This window comes from Pimephales promelas, chromosome 21, assembly GCF_988280905.1.
Source record: "Pimephales promelas chromosome 21, fPimPro1.hap1.1, whole genome shotgun sequence".
Taxonomy (NCBI): Eukaryota; Metazoa; Chordata; class Actinopteri; order Cypriniformes; family Leuciscidae; genus Pimephales; species Pimephales promelas.
This window is the reverse complement of record NC_142789.1, coordinates 6,850,713-6,861,016: the sequence shown is the minus strand read 5'-3', so window position 1 is coordinate 6,861,016 and position 10,304 is coordinate 6,850,713. Positions and strand designations below refer to the sequence as shown.

Sequence of the window (10,304 nt, the reverse complement as noted above, 5' to 3'; positions counted from 1 at the left end):
AAGAATGTGGGTAACCAGACAGTTGCTGGTCCCCATTGACATCCATAGGGAAAAATGTACTATGGAAAATTACTATATTTAAATACTATAAAACTATATACTACATACTATATAAAATACTATATTTAGTATTAAGCCAATCACATGCCTGAAGTTGCATTTATATATTAAAAATAAAGTGCCGAAGTGATGTCACTTTGTAGGACAACTCGGAAGCTAGCGGCGCATGGGTTCCCTCGGTCGAAAAGCAATGCATTTTCCCCATAGACTTTTGGAAAATCACAAAAAATAAGATCAACAAAGAGTTGTGACCCTTACACGTTTTGTCTAGCAAGATAATCTTCACAAGTTAATCAAATTTATACATTTTGAAGCCTTTATAAAGATTTTTAAAAACAGCCACAAAGTTTAAAAAAACTACATGCCAGTTATAACTGTGTTCTGTGTCATAGATCAAAGTGTGAAAATATTTAGAGGCTTTGCTCACCACAGATCTTATTTCAGGCTATTTTTAACAAAAACCCATTCAAAAATCCCATAGGCTTTAGAGCGAGGGAACCGTAGTGCTAAAATGCTAACTCCCGCATTTTGGCCTATAGAGTGACTTCGTAACTTCGGCACTCTATAGTTCTATTTCTCTGTTTATCTGTATGAATGGCCTGATTCCAGGCTCCAGGGCTTGTTTTTGACCTCAGGGATGACTTCAAATTACTGCCCTATGTTTTTTTTTTATGTGAGCACAAATTCAGTTTTTGGTTGGTTGGCAAAGTTGTTTAGAAGCGAAACACTAGCTGTTTGTTGGAATACTGATTGAATGATGCATTCTTTAATCATATTAAACTTAGAAAATTACTGGATTTGTTTTTAATTTTTTTTACTTGAACTAGTTCTTTCACAACATGCAATACAATAGGTAAAGACTGCATTTGTGCTTCATGTTAAGTCTCTTAGAATTCATGTGGGCTATGTGTGAGTAGGTTAATGCCTGGATGTGAAGCTGACACTTTCAATCACCTTTTTAACAGTAATTCAACAGGGCTGGAGAACTTTCAACATATAATGACTAAACCTATCAAATAATAAATTAACTCTGCTGTCCACTGCAGCTGAATAACTCAGAAATAGACATCAGCTGATATTAAACTAAATGCGTACAATAGATCCATCTATTTACAGCAAGGCACCCATAGTAACACTATGTTTTGTGAATTTTGAATATTACTGAGATCATCACTTGTGAAAGATTTTTGAGCTGACATAACATTTTGTCCTATTACATAGACCCATTGTAGACATAATGCAAACCATTTGAATATGAATAGGCTGGTGTTATCCGATTGTAAAAAAGAAAAGAAAAGAAAGCATCCTCTAAAAAAACTCATCTCATTCAAAAGCTGGAAATGGTCAACCACTCTGCTCTGTGACAAACGTCCCTCTGAGCGTTTCCACGAGTCTGTTTGCTGCGGTCATACATAGACCAACTGGCAAATCTCCAAGGACATCCTACATTCAAATTGTTCCATTAAATATGTCCCACATGGAATAACAGAGCAAATTTAACACCTTTAAATGTATACTGTAATGTTAGCTATTTCTTGCCCTTAGATCTGATGTCCACTGGGGCCTCAGTCCTGCTGCAGATGGTTTTTGGTGCAGTTGTTGGTCTTGCTAAGTTTGGTTGAGATTTGGAGGGTGACTTAGGGGCAGTTTTTGGTCTTGCTGTGTCCTCTGGAGGTTTGGTGGTGGTCTTTGTGGGGGCTGCCTCCTGTTTGGGTTTCGAGGCAGTTGCAGGCTGCCACAGGAAAAATTCATGCAAGAGAGTATTAACTATATCAGGGCACTCCATCATGACCATGTGACTTCCGTCATCAATGACCTTCAAGAACCCCAGCAAGAGGATCTACAAGAAGGATAGTAAAGGAGGAAAGAGTTATTGATATGTTTTTGCTCACCAGCTTACCAAAAAAAAAAAAAATGAAATAACTGGTCAACTGCCACTCACAGAATCTCTAAATACAGGAGGAAAAAGACACAACTTCATGGATAAGACCCAAAGCTTGGAACATAAAATCATTGTACCTCTGCCATACGTTGGTCCTCTTGTACTGGTACAAACTTGTCATACATGCCGTGAACCAGCAGAACAGGCACTGTGATTTCAGCGTGGTAGGCTTCATCACCCTCCGGCCAGTACTGTCCACTCATCATGGACCGCAGAACGAAGGAAGACACATTGAAGGCATTGTTCTCTTTTAGTAGCTTCTTTTCTCTTGTTCCCTGATGGGCAAATCCAGCCCTTGAAGAAAGAAAAAAAGACAACGTTAAATGCCGAACATAGATACTCGTGTTCAAGCATGTCCTGTTTCCAATAATTCTTACATGAGGAAACTCCAGGTGAGGCACGGGGACAGGAAATTAAGGACACACGTGGGCAAGTTGAAGACAGAGCAGAGACTGGGCTCGAGTGCTGTTGGACCTCCACCATTAATCATCACAACTTTATGAACTTGTTCCGGATACTCATGAGCCAGGAAGGTACAAAACGAGACACTGCTCAAAGAAAGAAAATGCTCAAATTAGTGGGAAAACGTATCTGCACTTACCAGGCAAATGAGTAAATTTGCGGACCATTTCTCACCCATATGAGTGTCCAACTACAATATTCCGTCTCTTGGCATATCGCTTGAAGATGATTCTAAGGTCCTCCGCCAGAGCGTAAAAGGTATAGGCAGCAGGGATCTGAGGGGCTGAACTCGCACCATGGCCGACCAAGTCTGGGGCGATGACCTCATAACCAAGTTGGGAGAAATAGTCCAGTTGGCTTCCCCAGATATCCAGCGATCCCCCGACTCCATGTATGAAAAACAAGGCCACGTCAGAGTGAGTACCTTTGCAGCACGAGATCTTCCGCTCGCAGTCGATCACGACCGAGCGCTTGGGTTTGCGCCGTCTGTGCTGCACTTGCTGCAGATCCTGCTGGGGTGCGGGTTTGGTATCGGTAGCCTGTCCTGGGGCTGACCCAGGTGTGGGCTCAGTAGCCTGGCCTGCTGCAGGAGGCTCACAGTTGGAAACGTCATTATCCACAGTGCTGTCTCCGTTCTGATAGCGGACCAGCTCTGGATGGGTGGCTTCATTGACGTTCTCGATCAGAAGCTGTCCGTTTCGGTACACTGAGATTTTGCGCTTGCAGCTCACAGTACCCCCTTCCCCAGTCCCTGGCTCCTCAACCACTGGTCTGTCTGGGATAATATGTCGAACTCTCAGAACCCTTCCCGGTTTCACCTCAACAAATTCGAAACCATCGGTGGGCTCAGATGATTCAATAGGGACCACCACATTAGTAGATTTCCCTGTAAAGCAACAGAATATTCCATCCACAAAGCTGGTGAGCATGGTGAACGCCTGAGGAAATAAGAAGTACATTTGGGTTCACGAAGAATCAATGCTTTAGTACATGGACTTTTGTGAAAATTCAGATTGGCTGACCAAGGATCCACACATACTTGTGTATGACATATCTCCAGTGTTCAACAAGCCAACCAGTTCAATCTTCCCAAACAGTGACCCCAGAACCTGATACTGCCTCCACTATGCTTGTTCTTGGAAATTAAGTTGGATGTTGGGTTGTTTTGCATCAAATATATTGCTTTGCTTTTTAAGTCTATTATCTACACTTATTTTTACAGGAATCTCAATGAATGAGCATCTCCTTTCACAAAAGCGGTGCCTTTTCTAGCCACTCCCCCCAAGATGCTGAATCTGTGAAAATACACTCATTCTGTCTGTCTAGATATCTCTTTGTGTATTGTATAGAATTGCATGTAACAAACTGTAATGCATTCTTGCAAAAAGAGTTTTGGCTGCCCCAAATTAATAGTGCCTCAAAACCTGAATACTTTAGATTTTATATTGCTTCTAAGATTACTCCTCAGTTTAGTACTTTGGTCTAGCCTTTATGAATAGGTTTTTATTTGTATAATTAGCATCCATGTACTTGCATTGATAAAGACACAATGAAAGATCTTTTCTATGGCTGTCATGTAAATAGCCTCGGCTTTGGCCTTGTCGGTTGCCTCCAATTTTAGGTATGATAAACACATTACCGTACTGTGAAATATCTTACCTGATTACCAATGTTCCCGATACATGAAAAAGCTGGATCTCCGACTCCAATACCGTCTCTTCCCAGTGTAATGAAATTGCGGGTTTGTAATCTGCTACCCTCAATCCAATAATCTAATCTAAATCGAATCTGTCCCACGCAATAAAAATCTTTAAATAAACTTTTGTTGATGTCAAGAAAAAAAACAAAACAATTAATAAGAGCTACAATGGGACTGTTTTCCGCTTTCATTTACTTCCTATCCTCCAAATCTATATGCCAACATGGTCGCAGAGTAAGACTTCAGATTAAAGCGGATTACACCTGTTGAGCATATGCTGTTACAGCCTCACAGTGGCACTGGCTGTCCAATTTTAAGTATTCAACCATAATCTCTTGCCTTGAATTTATTACGAATGATCTTGACAATGAAAATGTTTTCATTTAATTTTTATTTTGATTCTCGAAAACATTTTTGACCTCAAACATAGGAGTTGGGAAGGCTTCATAAGAACAAGAACATACAATTGCAGTCATTGTGGAAACTTTCAGCTAGATTTGGACTCAAGATGGGCTGCTCTCTGCACACAAGAGGTTTCAAATGCTTTACTCAAAACATTTTCCAAAGCCACAATGCATGCATGATTTTTTTTGTTGTTTTGTTTGTTATTGTAGATGGCTTCAATACATTTTAATCTTTTTATCGAGAACATATGAACAAACTTTGCCAAGAAACGGCTCGAAACGGCCGACTTAACGTAACATGGTGTCTCCAGCCACAGTGAGAAAACAGTTTTACGGATGTTGTGGACTCCATTAAGCCCCATGTCTAAAGCTTCTACTGTTTATTGTACCACAACCACAGTTCACCGACTCCCTCTGCAGGTTAAGAGAGGATGCTGCATAGATGCCCCTTATATCTCAGAACTCCAACACAACTACAAACCCAGAAAACAAAGGAGAGACATTATTAATCTCTAGCCTGGGAAAATCCCATCACACGCAGAAATGGACTGCAACTGAATTGGCGCAAGGGGATTAAATCAATGATGGAGTCGGGCATTTGGATGCAGGCGATCGATTAATGATACCAGAGATTAACGCAGCATTGAAAGCTTATATGACAACAGGAGGAAGTGAGAGAGACGTCACCATTTGTATTTCTTCATATCATCCTCAATCTGTGGCAACAGATTTGCAGTCCTAACAGTGCATTCATGCACAAGTATGCACCTGCTAGGAAGGCCGTTACATTACCAACACGAAACACTACATCTAAATCTGCCAAACGAGGCTGTACATTTCGGAAATTTCCCTTTTTGGACACTTGACTTGAGACCCTGTGTTTTTAGTTTTAGTATATAATGAAAGCAAAAATCCACAGCTGAGATTACTAGGGTGTTTTTAAACTTAAATTGCATTGATAGTGTCCTAAACAAAATCATAATTGTCACACGTCTTCACAGCAGGCATTCCTTATTATGTGCTTGTTGAATACCGCAGTACCCGCCCCGTCTCACCCCCAAGCAGTTCAGAGTTCAGCAGAATCTTGGAAGCTGGCAGTGGAAAGCCGTCGCGCCCCCACGCATTCACAACTGGGCACTGACTGCATCAGGAAGCACTCAGTAAAATAATAAAAGCACACTGTAAGATAAGTGTTCCATTTCCTTCTTTCTGAGATGAATTCCTGTGTGGTGTGCGGGTGTTGCGTCTGTTGGAAAGGGGGGGTTCCTCTACGAGTCCTCGTTCATCTCCTGACTGTCTGTCCGGGCGATTTTGCGGGGTGGTGCTGGGCTGCCACCCTCCCCTTCTGCTTGCTCCTGCTCTCGCTTTTTAGCTGCATTCTGCAGGACAACAAAAAAAAAGAAGAAGAGTTAAATTCATCTTTCAGGCAGCTGCACTTCTCACCAAAAAAAGTTTGTTTCCCATTCCACTGTGCTGCTTTTCCATCATTTTTCCTATTTAAACTTGCACTTGATGGGTGTGTTTGATTTACTTGACAGTTTCTCCCATAAGGGTAAAAGAACTGTAACAACAGTATACTGTTAGAGAAACATTCTGACGCCACATTTCGAAGCTGCTGAGAGCGATGTCTAGGTGAATATGTAAATATGTACAAAACAAAAACACACAGCGGTGACAAAAGCAGTTTGCATCGGATCATGGCGACGGCTTGCACAAGCTCTTCAATTCAGCTCTCCAGTCAAGTCACAGGAAAAATACAAAATCCAAGTTCTCTTAAACATGCATTTTATTTAAGGGGTTATGAAATAAGAAATCAAATTTTCCATGAGCTTTTGACACATAAGAAGTCTGTGTACCATTAATGGCTCGTTTCCACTGAGTGGTACGGTACGGTACAGTTCGGTACGCAATTATTTGCGTTTCCACTGTCAAAAGTTGTGAATGGTACCAAAAAGCCGAACCGTAACGTACCACTTTTTGGGTACCCTTCCGTTGGGGTACCTAGCACAGTGAAAGGGTACTAAAAGGTGGAGCTAGACTCACTGCAGAACGGTGATTGGTGGACAGAGTATCGTCACTCGCGCGTGCTACAAGGGCATTAGAAGCATACAGTTGAAATATAACTCTACTGTTATTGTGTCACGAAATGTAGTTTTAAGAGTTTTTCAGGCGAGAAAGTAGTTTTTTAAAGATCAAATCTGTGGTTTGTTTATAGATGTTTGATAATTTGACTGAGATCCATTCCAAGCGATCACCGGACGCTCGCGCTTGTGTCCCCCGCCTGGAACAGCCTTTCCTCGGCTAGTCATCCTGATGTTTGCCGCTGACGCGGACGTCTCTGTCTGTAGTGGTTAAACATGAGATATAGTTCGTCTTGTATAAACCTAACAGGTGATCTTTAGTCTCGTGAATCTATAATTCGTTCCCTGGCCAATAGTTTTGGCAGAAGGCTACGTGAAGTTTCATATCTTTGAGCGCTGAATTTGTATATTTCACTGACTGAATTGTTTCTTGATGTTATTTAAGCTTTACTGTATTTTGTACCTTTTACAATGGCTATTGATAAAACTGAAATTCAACAAAAAGAGATAGTTTTGTCTTTTTTTTTTTTTTTCCAAGATCGTCTGTAATGTTCTTTATTGCAACATTTGTACCAATGCATGCGATATGCAATACATTACATTACATATTGCCTGGAATATGTTTTTATTTTAAAATTTAAACGAAAAGAGGCAGGGTTGTTTTGTATTTAGTTTTGTTATAAATATATAACGTTAAATACATGCAGTGATAATCAATAGGCTATGCATTGCCTGAACCACATTTATGTGCTTTAGAATGTTTAAAATATATTGAAATGAAATCGAAAAGAAGCAGAGTGGTGTTTTATAACATATTTCGTTTTATTGTTGCCTAAAACGAACATACAGAGATAACCGGAGTCGCAGAGCCAGAGCGAGCTCAGTGCCGCGTTCAAGAACGCGCTGTTCCATTAACAGAATTACTGGACTCGCGTCCTCGGGATCATTCTCCTGAGTCGGACTTTGCGTTGGCTTCTTGGAAACGCCTAAAGCCAGCGCTTGTTTCTAGTGACAAACATGCCGAGAGGCAAGAACAAGATCTGCTGTCTGTCATCCATTGTTGTTGTTTACTATGTCGCTTTCTTCGCGCGAAAATGACGTTGATCGCTTCTTTCCAGCATACCACGCCTATCAAGTAAGGGTACTGTTGGCGGTGGAAACGCAAGCCTGATCACGGTGTACCCGACCCGACCCGTACTGTACTGTCCCGTACCGTACCGCACCCCTCAGTGGAAACGAGCCATTAGACACCATGCAAGTTTGATTGCTTAAAGCGTTTTCCTACAGTATATTATTTAATTATGTACCAAAAATAGCTTGTTTGGATATTGTGGGATCTGTGAGGTCACATGGGCAAATAGATATGCAAATGACTGCCTGTAGTGGTTCTCAAAGTGTGGGGAATATATATTTGCACATCACCCCCATTTTTTACACCCTGGTGAGATTCTCCTGGGTCCCCATCACAGAAAGCCATAGGTGAACAAATGTAGTGAATAAAAGGAGTCAATTTATTCAACACAATGCGGTTGCTTTGTCAACCAAGAGCTTGATGAACACTTGCCTTTTTGTCCCACTGTTGATGAAGATAACGCAAAAGGATGTTTGTCTTCTCTGTGACAATGACTAAGAGGAGAGAAAAACGAACTAAAATTAGGCTTCAGACTGAAACAAAGAGTTTTAAGTGACACATCAGCTTTCATTTTAAATGGTTGTACAACAGGCCTTCATCCATCAGTTACACAAGAACTCACTCTGTTCGGAGGGATACTCTCGTGTAGGCAGATATACTGACGGCCTTCTGTTCTGTAACACACAATAAATGGATTGTTAATGTGATTTAAACAAAACCTGAAAATGTAATTCACAGCTGCAGTGTAAAAATGCACACTGAATATTCAGAAAGACGATTAACAGTTCAGTCATGAAGAACATTCCAAGATGAATCATTTAGGCCAGCAAACCTTACCGATGCTTTACATACGGAGTCCGCATGAAATCTGCTGAAGTTTGACTTATTATACACGGGTAGTCCTTTCAGGAAATCTGCCTTCAAAATGACAAAAAGAGGTTAAAACGCGTACTAGAAATATACCTGAAGTGCTACATTAGTACACTTGATATTGGACAGACAGATCCTCGTCTCAAGAGGGGAAAGACAATTTACTAGGTGTTCACTTCTTACAGAGTAGGTATTAATGACATGATTCAGTGAATATAAATGATCTTTTACAACACAAATGTTTACTGACAGTTTAAATACACGAATGAACTAACTTTACTGCACATAAAATAATCCCAGAAAAATCAGTTGCCCATAAATGACCGTAACTTACATCGATTGATCATAATATCAATCAGCCAGTGCAGTGATAGACTTGAAGTAGTCAGTGAAGCAGGACTCATTTAGCGAACAATCAATAACATAAGGAACTTTATTAGCAGCACTTATATAAATACACAACTAAATAATACATCATATCATTTCAGACATTTGCTGAGAGAGTAAACTCATCCAGATGGAGGATGATGCATGTCAACCTTTGGGCGTTGCCAGTCTAGTCCACTAGATTTGTGGGTTATATGATTGATATTTTTGATTCGAGTATTTTTAAATAACACATGATCAAAATAACACTAATAAAATTAATATATATTTAGGTCGTGACTGTTTAACAAAAGTCTCGCTCGCGCTTATCAGCATGCTAATACGAGCTAACACATTAGCATGACATGTGTGATGTGATTTAAAGATAATTCAAATACTATATCACCAAATAACCATAAAATAAAAAAATTTAGGACGGCTAGCACTAGTAACATGATTCACCCACGATAATATGTTAATTTTAGGCTGTTGCAATCAGAAAATTGTACACGACGAAGTAACGTTAGTCATGAGTGTTTGAAGCGGCCTAAGTTAGCATGCTAACTCTATAACCAAGGTAGTCTGTCAGCTGAAAACGACTAAAATATTACATATGTAACGTTAGAGCAGATTTTAGAATTCAACATGATGTTTCAGCGCCCAGTCCTTTACAACTGCGCATAACTACTCATCTGAAACATAAAAATATGAAGCTGTGAGTGTAGAAACTTACTTTGTCCATGGTGAAGTCAGTTCAGTTCTGTAGGTGTTTGTGCTCAGACAGGCCTGAACACTGACAGAAATCTGAATTTTGAACCCGGTTCCACTCACTCACCACTGAATACGAGGCGAATACACAGACCTAGACACAGAAATAAGCGTGTGAATATAACGAGCGACTCAAATACACAGCAGCTAACTGAAAGCTACCGACTGACAAGCGTGTGTGTGTGTGTCTGTGTCTGTGTCTGTGTCTCTCTCTCTCGCAGTTGCAAAAAAAAAAAAAAAAAAAAATCACCATGGTAACCGTAGTGTCCTTGAAAATACAATAAGTAACGTTACTGCAGTTGTTACAATTAAACTGTGCTGTGGTAACAAGCATGTGTTAAACTGTTTAACAAATATATTTAAACATTCTATAAGTCAACATGAAATCAAAGTTGACGATTCTTATTTTTCTTATGGAATATTTAAGTGTTTATTATAAATTATTTATCTGTGCATATCAATTTTTTTTTAAATTAATATGTCCCATAATATATATATATATATATATATATATATATAT

General features: G+C 39.9%; 2 protein-coding genes across 2 annotated transcripts; both read right to left on the bottom strand.

The window, feature by feature from the left end:
• Nucleotides 1–1,155: 1,155 nt before the first annotated feature.
• On the bottom strand, nt 1,156–3,485 carry abhd8b (abhydrolase domain containing 8b). The gene is given in 5 exon segments (XM_039667398.2): nt 1,156–1,621; nt 1,624–1,900; nt 2,080–2,296; nt 2,380–2,550; nt 2,639–3,485. Coding segments are annotated over 5 exon segments (1,470 nt in total). The 5' UTR covers nt 3,424–3,485; the 3' UTR covers nt 1,156–1,601.
• Nucleotides 3,486–4,536: 1,051 nt separating this feature from the next.
• Nucleotides 4,537–9,995, bottom strand: dda1 (DET1 and DDB1 associated 1). The gene is made up of 5 exons (XM_089124998.1): nt 9,750–9,995; nt 8,618–8,698; nt 8,403–8,454; nt 8,213–8,274; nt 4,537–5,946 (listed from the first exon to the last, which is right to left on the bottom strand). The coding sequence occupies exons 1-5, from the start codon at nt 9,756–9,758 to the stop codon at nt 5,836–5,838; spliced, it is 315 nt and encodes a 104-aa protein (XP_088981124.1). The 5' UTR covers nt 9,759–9,995; the 3' UTR covers nt 4,537–5,835.
• Between the last annotated feature and the right edge of the window lie 309 nt (nt 9,996–10,304).

What these genes read in the sequence shown, in the direction of transcription:
- dda1 (XM_089124998.1), bottom strand. An exon ending in ACTCCGTATGTAAAGCATCG is followed by an intron (nt 8,455 to 8,617) that starts GTAAGGTTTGCT and finishes TGTGTGTTACAG; the next exon opens with AACAGAAGGCCGTCAGTATA. An exon ending in AGAGTATCCCTCCGAACAGA is followed by an intron (nt 8,275 to 8,402) that starts GTGAGTTCTTGT and finishes CTCTCCTCTTAG; the next exon opens with TCATTGTCACAGAGAAGACA.